The sequence below is a fragment of the Antechinus flavipes genome, chromosome 3 (genome assembly GCF_016432865.1).
Source record: "Antechinus flavipes isolate AdamAnt ecotype Samford, QLD, Australia chromosome 3, AdamAnt_v2, whole genome shotgun sequence".
NCBI lineage: Eukaryota > Metazoa > Chordata > Mammalia > Dasyuromorphia > Dasyuridae > Antechinus > Antechinus flavipes.
Window position 1 is genome coordinate 85,214,431 of NC_067400.1, and position 17,565 is coordinate 85,231,995.

The 17,565-nt window shown below is 36.5% G+C and overlaps 1 protein-coding gene across 5 annotated transcripts in view; it reads right to left on the minus strand.

Moving 5' to 3' along the window:
* The window catches only part of CBY2 (chibby family member 2), a 37,857-nt gene extending 22,911 nt beyond the window's left edge, over window positions 1-14,946 (minus strand). Inside the window, exons 1-2 of one of the 5 annotated variants that reach the window (XM_051983830.1) lie at window positions 14,783-14,946; window positions 14,225-14,263 (exon numbers count right to left, since the gene is read on the minus strand). In XM_051983830.1, coding sequence (XP_051839790.1) covers window positions 14,225-14,263; window positions 14,783-14,857 — 114 coding nt within the window. In that variant the 5' untranslated portion in view covers window positions 14,858-14,946. Of the gene's footprint in view, window positions 1-10,358; window positions 10,447-14,224; window positions 14,264-14,782 lie in introns of those variants that run through there. The other 4 variants (XM_051983832.1, XM_051983833.1, XM_051983835.1 and 1 more) reach the window with 4 other exon arrangements.
* Window positions 14,947-17,565: the final 2,619 nt, after the last annotated feature.

A 17,565-nucleotide genomic window follows, 5' to 3' on the forward strand; every position in this document is an offset into this window, starting at 1 on the left:
TTTCAATTTGCTTTTTTAAATGAATGCATCGATTTACCACTCTACCAAAAGTCCATTAAATGCCTATTTTCTTGAAATCCCTTCAGCAATTGTGATTTTCCATTTGGGGAATCTTTGTCGATCTGATGAGTACAATGTAGAACTTCAAAATTACTTTAATTTACCTAGCTCTGTATTATTAGTGATTTGGAGAATTTTTTTCATATGGCATTTGTAACTTGGATTCCTTACTTTGAAGATCAAAACAAAGATTCTAAGATAATGGTGTCAAATGCAAAGAGAAAAAGGGACAAACCATATTTAAGGATCATTGAAGGTTGCATAATGATTTAGAAGACTACCTAATAAGATTATCTTTTTTATAGTTTTATTTATTTTGTTAAATAGTTTCCAATTACATTTTCATCTGGTTTGGGGCTCATGTGGCACAGAGAATGAGTGCTGGATATCTCTTTTCTAAGACGCATCCCAGGCACAGCATCAATCGAGCAAAGTAAAAACAATTGAATTTTTAGCAAATGCCATTGATATAAACATATTATCAATATGTAAAACACGATACAAGGTACAATGAGAAGATTACTGAAGCCAGGGATGTTTTGTTTTTATTTTCATGTTCCCAACGTCTAGTACAGTGTCTCATATATAATAGTCAAATAATGTCAATTCTCATTTTAATAGAATATTGAAACGTTGGTAACCTTGCTCAGGATCACACAGATAATAAGTGGCAAAGATGGGATCTGAAACCAGACCTTTTGATTCTAAGTAAAATATTCTTTCCACTGTTGCTCTCATATGTTTATTTTTTCTTCCCCAATTAAATTACCAACCCCTTGAGGGCAAAAAAATCTTTTAAATTTTGTTTTTATCCTGCACTAAATAGGCATCAAATAAAATGGACATTTTCATGTGTTATAATAATATAGAATTATATATGTTCTAACATATGTGTGTATTCCTTATTGGGTGGGTTGGGAACTCTGAATTGCTCAAGGCTATTACAACACAAAATCTGTCATGTCTTACTACCAAAATGAAAAGGGTTCAAAATGAGTACAGGCTGAATTATGAGTTTTTCTCTGGGGACCAGACTAGCTAAGTTTTTTGAAAGAATAGAATAGTTTACACTCTCTGCCCCACCAAATTGTCCAGAACATGACTTATTTTCCCACATCAACTCACAAAATTGTCCATTATGGCATGGTAAAATTATAATCCAACTATATGAAGGGAATACCCATATCAATGAAATCTATGTTTTAAAATATTGTGTTTTTGGTGTTCCTGCTCCCAAAAGTCAATTTTTCACACCAGCAGGGGCTTCAAAAAGTCTAGGCAAAGTAAATTATGGAAAGAAGAATTCAAAATATTTTTATGCTACATTTGAGTTTACATTCATTTTGTGTACTTCCCATCATATATCAAAACATACTTAAGAAATTATGACAATAGTAACATTGCATTATCAGTCTCATATTTCAGTAGCTTTCTATCTTCATTTCATGAAATATACATTTTGAGAGTTCCTTAAAGGAACCTGCACTCCAGGAAATATATTTATTCTGAGTCTATAATTCTGCTACTTTGAATATCTTAGGATGGCATTTCAGGATGAAAAATATTTTTTAAAAAGCTGCTCTAGTACTTCAGAAAGTGGAAAATCTCTGGCATAATACTTTGGAACAGGATGTGTGTGTAATTGCATTGGATTTTTTTTTGCAAGTCAAAGATCCTAAAAAGCATTTTACAATAGCTCATAGGGACATCTGCACAGCCATAGCCACAACAAATTAAAGAATGTTTGGAATAAATGCCACAAGGATAAACCTCTTAGCCCTGGGCTTTGAGTGAACAACTAATTTTGTGTATTTCTGGCAGACGGGATAACTCTGGACATGTTTTGCAGTTGGTGTTGTTTTACTTTGGATATTCATTTAATCCCAAGAAAAGCTTTGTGGTCTGTCACAGTACCAGACTGTCCATTCACCACAAATGTTCCCATGCAGCAACTGATCAAATATTCAAGCAGTTAGAACTAATTATTTTCAAAAAAAAATTAAAGCTAGATGAACCAATGTTCTCTGTTAGAGGTAAGGAAAGCTAATTCACAGGGGAAAAAGGCTGTGTTGAACAAAATGTTGTACAAGGGAATGAATGCTCAATACACATTCCCCAATTTGGAGAAAAAAGAATAGGATTTTGAAGAAGAGGGGTGTTGTCAAATATATAAAAACTATGTATCTCTAAATATGTAGTCATATGTACACATACATACACACATGTATATATGCATACATGTGTGCAAGTAGATATGTATAATTTGTATGTAGATATACACGTGTGTACATCTATATAGGTATATGTATACCTATAGGTGTGTGTATCTCTGTGTGTGTATAAAATCGATTACTACCTGGATTTTGATTGCATCATGAAACAGACATACCTCCAGTCAGCTTTCAGCCAATCAGAATTATGTAATTGTGGGTTTTAGTGGGAACTTGGAATCAGAAAGAGCTGCCTAAATGATGTGATTTGAGAAGTACTCTGTCAAAATCATAACCCACACATACTCTAGAAAGGGCTGGAAAATCCACCATTAAGAATTCATTCCTTTGGGTCATCTTATAAGATAAAGAGGGAGTTGTCATTAAGTTATTAACATTAGTGCAAATGAGTTTGGACAGAGGAACTTTTCAAGGAACCCCTTCAAATCATATCATACAGGCAACTCTTTTGGATTCCAAGTTCCCACTAAAATTCGGATACTTACTAACTTGTGTGACCCTGGCTAGTCCCTTCACTCTGTGTATCTCAGTTTCCTCACCTATAAAATAAACTGGAGAAGGAAATAGGAAACCTCTCCATTATCTTTGTCAAGAAAACCTCAAATAAGATCATGAATTAGAATTATTATAAAGATCACAGCAATCCATTCAATATCACTCAGATATCAGTAGTATCTACCTCTCCATGCCTTTATGCAGTTCATATAACTTTTGCCTAGAATGCCCTCTTGGCCCACTTAATTCCTTTTCAAGTTCTAGTTTTGTTTGTTTGCTTGTTTGGCGATGGCTTGTTTTTGTTTCCAAAGTACAGGACTGATTTGCCAGTTCCCTCTTTACTTTACAAATGAGAACACTTAGGCAAGTAGCGTTAAATGACTTGCTCAGGGTCACACAGCTAAGTAAATGTTTGAGACAAAATTTGAACTCAGATCTTCTTGACCTGGCTCCTGAATGAGAATTTGTCAGCAACGTTATAGAGGAGATTTTATTCAACTATAGTTAAACTCTTGTAGACTAAATTTTAAAGGTTGCTTATTTGCTTTGCCTAGAGTTTTATCTTCACAGCGAGCTACCTTTGCCAAGGAAATCACAAATCCTAATTTTTAAAAAAGCACCTTGAATGAGACGACCTTCAAGATTCCCTTACTAATCTAAGATTCTATAATATCATACTTATGTAATAAACTAATGGGGAGATGTTGCATTCCCCATTAGATTGCAAACCTTTTGAAGGCAGAGACCATGAATAGTTTTTCATCTTTTCATTCCCAGTTCTAATTATACCACATATGTTTTATACATGTCTATTAAACTGAATAAAAGTAAATTGCAGAACTAGAGAGGCTGAAAACTCAGAAGGAAAAACCAAAGATGGCATCAGTTTTCACTCTGGAAAGAGAAATAGAGAATAAGAAAGAGACAAAAAGAGACAGGAAGACAGAACAGACAGACACAGAGAAAGACAGATGATCAGATGAGAGAAATAGAGTGACAGAAAAAAAAAATGGACACAGAAACAAGAGAGAAAAGGAGAAAGATAGGGAAGAGACAGAGACACAGAAACTGGGAGAGACAGAGTTAGAAGTAGAGAGATAAAGTAGAGAGAGACAGAACGAGAGAGACAGAGTGAGAACTAAAGAGACAGACATAGAGAGACAGAATGGGAGAGACAGAGACACATACACACAGAGACACATGAGACAGACAGAGAGACAGAGATCTTCCCTTAACACAGGCCTTTAAATCTAACTTGGCTCCAGGTACAATAACCAAGTCTATATATTAGCAGAAGAAAAAAAATTGCAGACAAGTGAAGGATAATCGGCAATAAACAGCATATGTTCATAAATCCCAGGAAGACAAATTTGATTGCAGGGTGTGTTTTTTCACAGAGTTACAACATAAGCAGCCAGAGGATAAAGGAGATGTCATAGATTGTAGTTTTAGTTAAGCATTTGACACAGAATCTCATGAAATCTTACTCCAAACATTTATTTAAATTGGCATGGATATGAGTACTGTCATGGGGACTCAACGGTGTCTGAAGGACAGACACAAAGGGTAATGAGAAATGGAAATGTGTGAGGAAGCGGTCTAGGAGGGAATAGCTGGTTGTGTTCATTCCAGTTTTATTTAGAATCTTCATTAAAGATCTAGGAGTAAACAATGCTTTAATGAAATTCGCAGAGCCTCCTCCAATTGGGAAATGTTGCAAATACCAGGGAGAACTGAATCTGCTCTCTACAAAGGGAACTCACAGGTCAGGCATCCAGGCAAGAAATAACAATGACAGCTTGGAAAAAAATACTGCGAGTCAATGCACTGGGGGGAAATAAATCAGAAACACAAATATTTAATGTGAGAAAGAAAAAGTGGAAATCAATAAAGACTGAATAGACCTAGAGGTGATAACAAATAGCAAACTGTGTGAATTTGCAATGTAATAGAGGAGAAAGAAAAGATCTGATGTGCTGTAGACCCAGAGGTGCTTGTATAGTGAAATGGAGCACAAGTCCTGTAAATCCTGTTGACATAATAGTGGACACTCTCACCCTCCTAAGCTCCATTGGGCTGACTATAGCTTTAAAGCTGGACAGGACCTCAGAGGTCAGTTTGCCCAACCCCTGCATTTTACAGGTGAAAAAATTGAAGTCTTCAGCAATTAGCAATTTAACTAAAGTCACAAAGGCAATAATAGCCAAGGTAGGATTTGAACCCTGAACTTCAAACCTTAAATTCCAAGCTTTTCCCACTGTTGGTATATTGACTTCCTGACATCCTGGAAACACTTTGAAGTGGAAGAGTACCAATGACTAAGGAAGAGGAAAATTTAACCAGAGTGAGATAGGAGGGTCTCCCTTAGAGCAATTTGGAAAGATGCCCAAAGGGCTATCAAACTGTGCGTACCTTTTGATCCAGCAATGTCCCTACTGGGCTTGTATCCCAAAGAGATCTTAAAGGAGGGAAATGTTTGTAGCAGCTCTTTTTGTAGTAGCAAGGAACTGGAAATTGAGTGCATGCTCATCTTCTGGGAAATGGCTGAATAAGTTATGGTATATAAATGTAATGGAATATTATTGTTCTATAAGAAATGATGGGGGGAGAATTCTGGGAATATGTAGGAATAGGTCAGCAAATCTCAAGCTCTCCAGATTTCCCTCACAAACAGAACAAATTTGTACCTCAGGGCAAACACAGACTGATGAAAAATTAGAAAGAGTTGGAGAAGAACAGGGGTACTCCTGATAAAACCTAGGCCCAGGATTTACCTATGTGAAGTACAAACACCTCTGTGTTGGCTCTGTAGAAACAGCCAGTGGAAGCCCTGGAAGAATTGGTTTTGGCTGGAGCCTCAGCAGGAACCACAGGAACTTCTACCTCCTAAACTGCTTGGGGAGTCAGGAGTCTGAGTCCAGAAAGACTGAAGGAACCTTGGCTGATTAGGAACACCATGCCCAGTTGTGTTGCCCTGGATCGAGAAGGAGCCAGCATACCCAGTGAGTGCAAATGCAATGGTGCAGGGACACTGTTGGCTGCAGGCACTTGCTGGAGGGTGGAGCTTTTGCTTTGGAGTTCCAGGGCATAAGGAGAGCTGAAGTGAAGCTAGAGGAACCATCCCCTTCCCCAGAATTAGAGGTACTTAAACCAATATTTCTTATTTAAAAAAAAAATGAAGCAGCACAGAAGAATCCAACCATAGAAAGTTACCATGGGAACAGGGAAGATCAGGGTTCAACTTCAGAGGAGGACACTGAAATAAAAAAAAGCTTCTTCTTCTCCAAAGAGTAACATTAAATGACTCCTTGCCAGAGAGAATTTATAGGAGAACCCAAAAAGAATTTAAAAACCAAATGAGAGACATTGAGGGGAAAAAAAATAAGAACCATCCCAAAAAATCAAGAAGACTACGAAAAAGTCAATTAGAAAAGGAGATACAAAGTTTTAAAGCTGAAAGAATTAAAAATTAGAATTGGGCAAGAGGAAGCCAATAAAGCTACAAAAGACCAAAAGATAAGAAAACAGAATTTAAAAAGGAAAAAAAAGAACAAAATGTGAAACATAAGAAAAACAACAGAAAGAACAGATCAAGAAGAAAAATATAAAAATAATTGGAATAATTGGGGTATCTGAAAGATGTGACCCCCCAAAAAGAACTTTGACACAACAATGCAAGAAATAATCCAAGAAATTTGTCCTGGAGTGATAGAACAGGAGAGAAAAGCAGAAAAAGAAAACATTTACCTATCACTACCCCCAAAAAAATCCTTTATGAAAAACACATAGCAATATTATTGCCAAATTTTGAAATATCAAAGAGAAATTTCTGCAAAAAAATAAGAAAATTCAAATATGCTGGAGCTACAATTCTATTTATATAGGACTTATCAGCAGTCATAATATAGCAGTCCTGGAATCATATATACTGGCAGTCAGAAGAATTAAGCCTGCAGTCAAAAATTATCATATCCAGCAAAATTATCCATAATATTGAATGGAAAAATGGACATTCAATGAACTTGCAGAATTTCAGGATTTCCTTTAAACTAAACTTGAATTCAATAGAAAATTTAACATAAGAGCCAATATCAAAGAACACTTTCAAGGAACTTAACATGGACAAATTGTATATGTTTTGTACATGAAAATGTATATCATATGATTAAGATTGACACCAGCAACTAGGTAGAGCTCAAAAGAAAGATTGGGGCAGAGTTGAGTATAATCTGATTCTAAAAAGCAAAAAGGCCTAGAAAAAGGCAAAAGTAATAATTATATTATACAAATGAGGTGCAGAAGAAGAATAGACAGAAGTATTAGAGGGGGAAGGAAGGCCTGTGATTCTGAAAACCTGCTCACATGGGGAATGTGTTAAATAGGCAACACTACATATATACCATCAAGGGTATAGCACCTTCAAAATCTACAAAGAAATAAGGAAGAGGGGAGGGGAAGGTAGAAGCAAAAGGTGGGCAGAAGAAGACAAAGGGATCCATGGGTGGAGGAAGTTAAGTAATAGCAAGGCAAGTGAGCTAAGGAGCAGAATTAAAGCAAAAGAGTTAGCAGGGATTAAAAAAAAAAAAGGAGAAGCCAAACTTAAAGATTCAATCAAGAGAGAAATGTATATTATATGTCTGCCATACTGATCTTGTTTTAGATGCATATTTATATATAGATGAATGCATATATATTTATGTGTCTGAGTATATTTAGAGCAGTATGCATGTGTGTGTGTGTGTGTGTGTGTGTGTGTAAGTCAGTCTGTGGGTGAGTGTGAATGTGTATGTATATATGCATATATATATATATATATATACACATATATACACAAGATACACATATTGTTGTGTATTTGGGGTGTGTGTGCATATATATAACATATCTGGGCTTAACTATATCTCCCCAAGCAAGGGGGAGGTGGAGAAATGAAAAGGAGGAAAAAGAATAAAGTAAAAAAAAAAATGCATAGCAGAGAACAAAAGAATAACCTACAAGGAAGCAAAGAAAAGGTGGACATTCATGAATATAATTTCTTCTACTGTTATTCTTTCTTGAACTAGTAATTTATTATATATTTTGAATCCTTCCTGATGTTCTGCTGGGCACTTGAAAATGTTCTGTTTTGGTCTGTTTTTTTTTTTTTTTTAGTAAAATGAATTTTTTAAAAAAAATTGATGAGCAGGCTGATTTCAGAAAAGCCTGGGCAAGATTTACATGGACCGATGCTAAGTGAAGTAAACAGAATATTGTTCACAGCAACAGCAAGATTATGTGATGATCAAAGGTGAAAGATTTGGCTTTTTTCAGCAATGTGATCATCCAACACAATTCCAATAGACTTGGAATGGAAAATGCCATTTGTATCCAGAGAAAGAACTATGGAGACTGAATATGAATCAAAGCATAGGATTTTCACCTTTTTGGTTTTTTTCATTGTTGTGGTTTTTTCCCCTTTGGTCTAATTTTTCTTGCACAGTCTTTATTAAGTGTCCACTATGTACAAGCCATTGTTTGCTATCTGGGAATAAAAAGTTAAAGGCAGAATCAACTAGATGCCTCAGTGGATAGGATACTAGCCCCAAAGTCAGATGGATCTGAGTTCAAATGTGATCTAAACACTTAAACACTCATTATGTGTGTGACTCTTAATTTCAATTACCTAAAAGAAATAAAGCAAAAATTAAAGGCACAATCATCCCATACTTCACAGAGCTGACATTTTACTGGACAGTGAAAGGAGAGGAAGGATGGATTCAAAATTTAAAGCAATGAATAAATATAATATAATTTGAGGTGGCAAAGATACATACTAACTAGGAAAATCGGGAAAGAGGTGTCCTCTGACCTGAACCATGCTTGGGACAATTAAAAAAACACCCCAATAATTTGGCATTTGGAATCATGGATTTGAATCTTATACTCTGCAACCTGTGTGATTTTGAGGGCTGTCATTAACTTCGAAAGATCTCAATTTCTTTATAAAATAAAAGATTGCACAAGATCCCTCCTAGTTCTAAATCTATGACTAGGATTTATATCCACAAGAGTGTAACTCTTCAAAAATATATATATTTTATTCATCTTACAAAATAAATTTTTCCCCTGAAAAAAATTGCTGGTTCTTGATTTAACCCAGCTCTTTCATTTTATAAATTAGGAGCTGTAAGTCTTTGAGATGACCTGATGTGCCCAAAGGCATATAACTAGTAATTGATGGAGCCAGGACCAGAAATTCTACTCCAGCTGTTTTCTATACATCAGGCAATTTTTTGCTTAACACAACACAATAGTAATTCAAAGCATTTTAGAAAAAAGTAACCTCTCTTCCTCCTAGAAGTATTCCTTACACAGCAAGAGGACAGATTATCTCCAGTTTCATGAAAAAGAACGTGAATAGCAAAGGAAAATAATGTTAGATGCCCAGGACACTACCCTGTCCTCCTTGTCAATGAGCCCTTGGGAAGATGTAATCCTATTCTCAGCATATATCACCAGAAAACATTCTGAGAGTTCCACACCTAATCCTCCATGGATTCCTATCCTATAGAGAAAAGAAATCAATACTTCCTTTACCCCAAGAACAGGATCAACACATTCCCCACCTCCCATTCTTCGGTTTGTCTAAACATCTACAAAATCCTTCATCCTTACTTCCTGTGAATTGGCTGCCAAGTTAGAGAAGTAGCTACCATCCAGGATAGCTCTTTCAGGTAAAAATTCTTCTAAATCATATCATTTCCCTTCCTTCTCTCTTCTGGTTTCCATGAGCATCTTCCATTTTTGTCACCTGTCAATAAGTTGTGGGGGAAGGTGGAAGAGGGTATTTTACCAAATCTGAGAGGACTTTCTCTACTAAGGCAAGTCAGCAACTTCAGAGAATTGCTCTCCTGCCAACACTAAGCAGTTAACTGATTTGAGTAGGATTACATCATCAATCAAGCTGGACTTGAACCCAGTTTCCTGACTTTGAAGCTGAGTGTATTTATCGCATCATGATGTTTCTCAAATATTATTGCAGAAATCAAATAGGGTAAGTAGACAGGAACCCCAAAGAGTGAACTACCAACAGCAAGATTCTTCCAGGAGCTGCTTGCCAGCTCTCCAAAACAAACAAACAAAAAAATTACCAGTATTTAAATTCTAGTCATAAATCTTCCCGCATTCCATACAGCCATTATGGTTATTCCACCACCAAAGGCAGCAGCATCTCCTCAAAAGGAGATGAGATACAGATTAATCCGATTAATCAGCAGATCATGAAGTTGATAGATAACTATTCAATGTGAATAGTCAATGTAAATAAAATCTGAATCTTAAGGCAAATATAATTTGAATCTGAGGGTCCTGAATAGCCAATGCTCTCTTGGTATGTTGTACAATCCAACTGGTCACACTCGCCCCAAATTGTTACAATTGCTTCTACTAAGAGAGAATTTCAATCATTTTCCTCCTATTTTCTACCTGTCTTCTGAAAATTCTTTGGGAGAGTCAGCTTTAGAAGTCACTCTCTGCCCACTGAAAAGCTGTTTTGACCCCGGTCATTCCTATATCAAGCATTTTGAACTTTACCTCCTCGTTTGACTCCTTCATTCCACATTTCAGCCTGAGTGGCTAAGGTTTTGCAAACAGGGTGGAGGGCAACAGCAGAGGAATAAGGCAACCCCCATTGTGACATAATAACAGGAGACAATCCAAACCTCTGATGGCATCTACCAGCAACCAAATGGAGAGTATTTTGGTAAATTGGGAACCAGAAATATTTTTTTACCAGCTCAATAGACTTTGATGTCTCCATAGCTCCCAAAGAATCTGCAACTCTCACCTTCTTCATCTTGGTAAGTAGGCATGAAGATAGTGACTTGACTTGACTTATCAAAATGAGAGTCCCTTTAACATTAGCTTTTACCTTGTGTTCCTAAAATGTCTTCACATATATTTATTCTTTTGTAGTTAGGCAAAAGTTAGGCAAAAAGTTAGGCAAAAGACCAGTTTGACTCTCCCCTTACTCAAGTTTTCAGGTAACTGTTTTGAGATGATAGACCACTTTATAGTATGATTAGAAATTTAGAGCTGGCAGGGGACTATAAAGAAAGATCATCTTTATAGCCAAGGAAACATCGCTCCATCTAATAGCAAAAAAAAAGATGGATTCTGGGTAAGCAATAAGGCATGTCAGATGTGCTGTCTACATAAGGATATTGTGTTGATTTGTTTTGCTTAATTGTGCTCTTTGTTACAAGGGAGAGTTATACTGAGGAGGTGTCACGAAGACCTCCTTTAATTTTAAAAACTGCTGGATAAAACATTTATATTTTAAAATAAGTTATCTAGTCCAGTCATTTCCAAACTTTTTTGATTGCACTATTCCATCAGTAAAAAAAAAAAAAAAAAAAAATTCTGTACATACCTCTATGTAATTACCATTTATAAATTATATACATGTTACTATATACACTAGCCAGTTAATCAAAAAGCATTTATTAATCATTTACTGAGGATATAAAGAAAGGCAAAAATTGTCATGCCCCAGAGGGTTCAGATTCTTATGTGGAAAAATGAATGTACATATATGTATACAGAGAAGACATATATAGAATATGTGGTTATATTAAAGGGGAAGGCACTAATGGCTGAGGAGATCAGGAAAGATCTGGAGAAGGGAAGTTGTGCTGAATCTTGAAAAAGCCAAGATTTAGAGGTGAGGAAGGAGAACTCTCTATGGATAAGAATCAATCATCTAATACAAAGATTCTTTAGAGATAAAGTATTGTGTGTGAATAGGTCAACATAGGTCATAGAATGGGGAGTGAATTAAGTGTAAAAAAGACTAGAAATGTAGGAAGGGGCAAGTAAAGAATAGCTTTAAAAATGTTGGAGGATTTTATACTTGATCCCAGAAATAATAGGGAGCTGGTGAAGTTTAATGAAAGGAAGAAGGGGAGAGACACACACACAGGCTGACTTAGAAGCTTTAGGAAAAACATTTTGGCAGCTGAATGAAGACTGGGTGGGACTAAGAAGTGATTGGAGATAGGGAGACTATTTAGAAGCTATTGTAATAATCCAAGCAAAGTGATGAGAGCCTATATATAGGGTGATAGCTGTGTGAATAAAAAGAAAAGGAAATCGATAAGAGGTGTTGTTGCAAGGGTAAAAAATAAGATTTGGCATTGGATTCATATGTGGGTTGAGAGAGAACAAGAGGTCAAGGATGTCACTAGGGAAGTGATCTTAGGGGAATGTGGAATGAGACAGATAAAATAACATTTGATCCTAAAATCAATAGGAAGTCAGTAGAGTTAATGAAGAGTAAGGAAGTGACATGGGTAGATCTACACTTTAAGAAATAAGAATAAGTCACTTTGGTTGCAGTGTCGGGGCTTTATTAGAAAAAGGATAGGCCTGAGGCAACAAGACTAAATTAGGAAACTTATTTAAGTTTAGGTGAGAGATTATGAGGCATTGAGCTAAGGTAATGGTTGTGTTATTAGGGAGAAGAGGAAAAATACAAGAGATGTTAGGGATGTAAAAATTCAGGATTTCAATATCTGGAGTGAGAAAGAATAGGGAGAAATCAATAATACCAGGGCAGAGCCTAAGTGACTAAATGAATGGGATTGTATGCTCAAAACAAATAGGGATGTCCAGAAGACAAGTAGATTGAGGGGGGAGGATGGACATGGAAAAAGATAATGAATTCTCTTTTGGACATGCCTATTATCTGAAATGCCTATTATACATTAAAATATTTCATCAGTATTTCATGACATAAGACTGTAGTTCAGGAGAAAGATCATGACTGGATATATAATAGGTGTGTGCATATGTGTGTGTGTGTGGGGGAGAGACAGAGAGAGGCAGAGACAAACAGACAGAAGGAGAAAGAGAAAGAAAGGGGAGAGAGAGAGAGAGAGAGAGAGAGAGAGAGAGAGAGAGAAAGAAGAGAGAAGAGAGAAGAGAGAGAGGAGAGAGAAAGAAGAGAGAGAGAGAGAGAGAGAGGAGAGAGAAAGAAGAGAGAGAGAAGAGAGAGAGAAGAGAGAGAGAGAGAGAGAGAGAGAGAGAGAGAGAGAGAGAGAGGAAAGGAGAGAGAGGGAGGGAAAGAGAGGGAGGGAGGGAAGGAGAGGGAACGGGAGAGAGAGAGAGAGAGAGAGAGAGAGAGAGAGGAGAGAGAGAGAGAGAGAGAGAGAGAGAGAGAGGCAGGCGGAGGAGGGGGGGAAGAGGGACGGAGAGAGAAGGAAAATACCTATTGTTAGGAAGTAGTATGATATGAAGTAAAGGAAATTAAGGAGGGGTCATAGAGGTAGGAAAACAGAGATAGCACTGTTCAGACAACCCAAAGAATTGAGAATATTATCCAGAAGGAAAGGGATGATTACATAGTCATAGAAGACAGAGAAGGTGGAGGACTGAAAAAAGACCATCTGATTTGGTAATTAAGAAACTGCTGATAACTTTGAACAGAATAGTTTTAATTTAATGAGAAATCAAGACTAAGATGGAGGTTGAGAATCAAGGTGATGGGAATACAGGAGTTCAAAAGAGCAATATCATTGTAATCCAACTGTATCTGTTCATTCTAAACTACTTAATCTTTCCCACTAAAAAATGAAAAGTTTGTGCAAGGGTGATGGTGCATAGTTACTTTTCCCAGAGCTCAAAGACTGCAGTGCTCACAATTCAGAAGATAACTGATGCAGGCAGTGGGTGACAAGGAATGATGGAATTTTGCCAGCACAGAAACTGCCTGATGCCTACTGATGCCTAGATTTAAGTTATGATATTATAACCTCCATGAAGGATCAAGACATTTGTGTACAATCATCTGAGACCAGATTGCAAGGAGGAGAGTAAAGTTACTCAAAAAAATTTTTAAAGGAAGTGGTTGGACCGTGTTAGAGATAAATTGCACCATTATCTGGAGACGAGGGGAGACAAGGATGGGACCCATTATTTTACCTGCTGACTCTTTGATCAACTCACCCCTTAAGGTCAAGTCACAACTCCCTTGAGGTCAACATATTGGGAAACCAGTCATCTGAACTATCTGCCTCATTTTACAGATAAGGAAGCTCAGAATCAGAAAGATTTACTCCCTTTCCCAAGGTTATAAAACAAAGTAGTGGCAGAAAGAGTTAGGGCTGAAGTCCCAAAATTCTGATGAAATCCAAAATTATTTCCATGATACTACATAGTAATTTTTGAAAAAGAAGTGTGTGCAACTAAAAACCACATACTGCATTTTTCTTGGATCTGTCAATCATAAGTGAAATGGAAAAGCTTCTCAGATTTGACACCTCCCCTTATACCCATCTTCCTCTGGATTTTAATTTGTCCAAGAAAGATGCTCAATGGAGAAAGTGTGATTTACTTTTGCATCCACATATGCATTCAAACCTCAGTAACCCACAAAAGAAAAATATTGCCCTTTTGCTTACCTCTATACTTTCAAGTATTTGTCTTCTAAGAAAGGAAATCTGAATATGAAAGAACATGCACATCACTGTACCTCATCATCCAGACTCTTGCTTTAAATAACTAGATGATCTAGAACAGTATTTCCTAAAATGATTCTGCCATGAACTGCTTGGAGGCATGAGCTATATGAATTCAAATCAAAGCTATTCCAGGAGACCCAGGAAGAAGTGTGGGAATGGGGTGTGTCAAAATGGAATTATCCACCTCCCCCTTCCAAGAAAAAAGGCAAAGCTTGAGGAAAGTTGGGTGTTAATCCAATATTTTTTCCAAAAAAAATTACTATTTTAATATATAATTTTATATTTCATATTTTAAAAGAAAAAATACTATTTTTCTATGACCCTCTAATAGTTCCCTTTAGTCAGAACACTAGGGTTCCATAGTATGTGATTTGGAAAATGCCAGTGGACTTAATTTTTTTCCTATACCTATATAATATTTTGGAGCAACTATCTTGGTGCCTACATGCTTATATTTTAAATAATATTTTTTTTTCAAAATGAAAGATAATATCATACCAAAGTGAAATTCCAGGTGCATCTTCTTTGTAGGTATTGGTCTCCCAAGCACTCAGAACATTCTAGAGGTGACATCACAAACAACTACCGCACATTCTCAGGACACATTGTTTTTCTCAGAGCCACACAGACACGGATATGGCATGTCAGTTTAGTGATGGGCAGACAAGTAAATTGTCCTTGGGCATCTTTGTCTACACAGTTGAACAGAGCAATATGACACATAATGAGCTCCAACAAATGGCCCCCTGGTTTGGTCATCTCTGCTGCCAGTCACACTAAGCAAAGGATAATTTCCCTCCTCCGGCAGGATGGGTTTAAATTGCCTCATATATCAAGCTTATTTATTATGTGGGAATCTTGGTTATGTCTTTGCAAGTGGTTATTAGCTCAGGAAGATCCCAAATCTAACTCAGTCTGAACAAAGATAAAATACAAAAATCTAACAGTCCCTCCTCACCAATTAAACATTGCTTTTTAAATTCTAACACCCATACACACTATTCGGTAATTTTGCTTTGTTACAAAGCTCTAGGCTTCCCAAGCTTCCATTCCTCCACTTCCCTCTTTAATCAGTCCAAGAGAGGGAAAAAAAAAATGTTCCTATTTAGTTGTTAGGATACTTAATCATAGAATCACAGAAATTCAAAGCCACAAAGAATATAGGGTCATCTAGTCTCAGGCCCATGAAGACATGGGGGAAGACCTTCTGCCTCCTGCCAACAAACAGAGCACAATCAGAATAGATAAGACTCCTGGTGTTTTCAAATGACTAATCCCCTTGCTCTCTAGACAGATGTCAAATCAAATCCCAGGAAAATTGGGTCTTATGTGCTCCTAGGGCGGGCCTTAGAATGCTATGATCCAACAGCTTATTCAGAGCTTATTTTTTCCTGGTTATTTTTAAAGAGACAAGAAAACTGAGTCTTTTGCAGGGTATACCAACCTCAATATAGTATATCCAATTATTCATCACCTATGTTCTTTTCCCTGCTGCAGTTATCAGGAATCAGATATCCCAGCATGCATATGCCCAAAATCTTGTCTTAAATATAATAATCTCCCTATAATCTTCATACTAACATCTTCATCACATCTATTTTCTATGAGCAAGCCCTGTTAAATTTGTACTAGGGGCCTGACACTGAGAGTTGAACTAGTTGTGCCTAGGAGATATAAATCTATGCAGGAAGGAACATCAGAAGCAAGGAGAAAGATGTCCATCCATTCTAGGAGCACTGTACTTCACCCTCAGATTGGATGAAAGGATTAAGAGATATGCAAAAAATCCAGTCTTACTTATGATTAGGTGAGAACATAGCAAAGGAGAAAGTTCTCTTCATGGGTTTCTTCTTCCTTTTGCCATGGATTTGTAGAAGCCCCAGTGAATACTCATAGCAACCTGTAACCAACTCTGGAAATAAGAGATTGTGGTAGTTGGTGACCTTTTGCCTCTTTTGCTTTGTGGATAAAATGTTGGATCAATTATAATGGCAATTTGTCAGATGCTGTCTGATACAATAAAAAAGACCATTTATCAGACCAATCAAGATACCTGAGTTCTAATCTATATTTAGTCATTAACTCCCTTTGTGACCATTGCTAGGCTGCTAATTTCTTTAAGCCTCCTCATCTATGGAAAGAAGATATTGGATTAGATGATCTATAAAGTTCTCCACATTATAATGATTGAGGATTCCACTTCATCCTTTACAGGGCTTTTTCTTTCCCCAATTCCCAAACTACACACAAAACACCTGGGAGTATTTGTTACTTTATTGGTTTTATAAGGACAATATTGTTTGGCTTTGCAAGAGTGGCAGGCAACTGCAATCCTCTAATTCTAGGGTTTGCAATAAACATACTGGTATATAAAAGACAAGTGTTTTTAAAAGAGGTCAATGGGAAACAGCCAGTTTCTATTGAGATTTTAAATTTCCCTTTTAGCAATTATATTGGGAATATGCTAAGATAATGGGTAGTTAGGCTGGCTCCATAAAATGATAATAATAAAAATAACAATAAATAATAATGTATAATTAACTTTGTTCATGCTGAACTCATCAATCTAATGCGGTAGATGACCATATATTCAACACCATGATAAACATTAAATAGAATACAGAAAAAATATGTCATAGTGCCTGATGTCATGGAGTTTCTAATTAGAGAGATTTCAAATGCTGTATCACCAACAGCTATTGGACATTTCGCAAACTAGTTGTACTGTTGATATCTTAAATTCAACATTCAATGTAGAAATCGTTGTCTTTCCCCAAAAAACCTACTCTTCTTCTGATTTTCCCCATTGACCCTAAGGGTACTGTGATGTCTCAGGTGCACAAACTCTGTTTTAATTCTTGACACCTCATTTTACCTCACCTCACATAACCACTACATTGCCTAGATATATCTAAAACAATTGGTACAAGAAAGCAAAGATTTAAGAGTGTGATGGATCTGAAATCAGGAAGATGTAAATTCAAATCTGGACTAAGACCCTTATTGGCTATGATTTAATAGACAATAGCTTAATAGGGTCATGGGCAAGTCTCCCTTGGTCTTCATCAGTTTCTTCATCAGTAAAAATGGGGATTACAATAGCACTTATTTCCTACAGTTGTTGATAGGATAAAATTAGATAGTATTTGTAATGAACGTTGTAAATATGAAAGAATTATACAAATGAGGTAATAGAAGTAGTGGTAGCAGCAGCAGCAGCAATAATAGCAGTAGCAGTAGCAGTCGTAGCAGCAGCAACAGTACTAATAGCAATAGTAGTA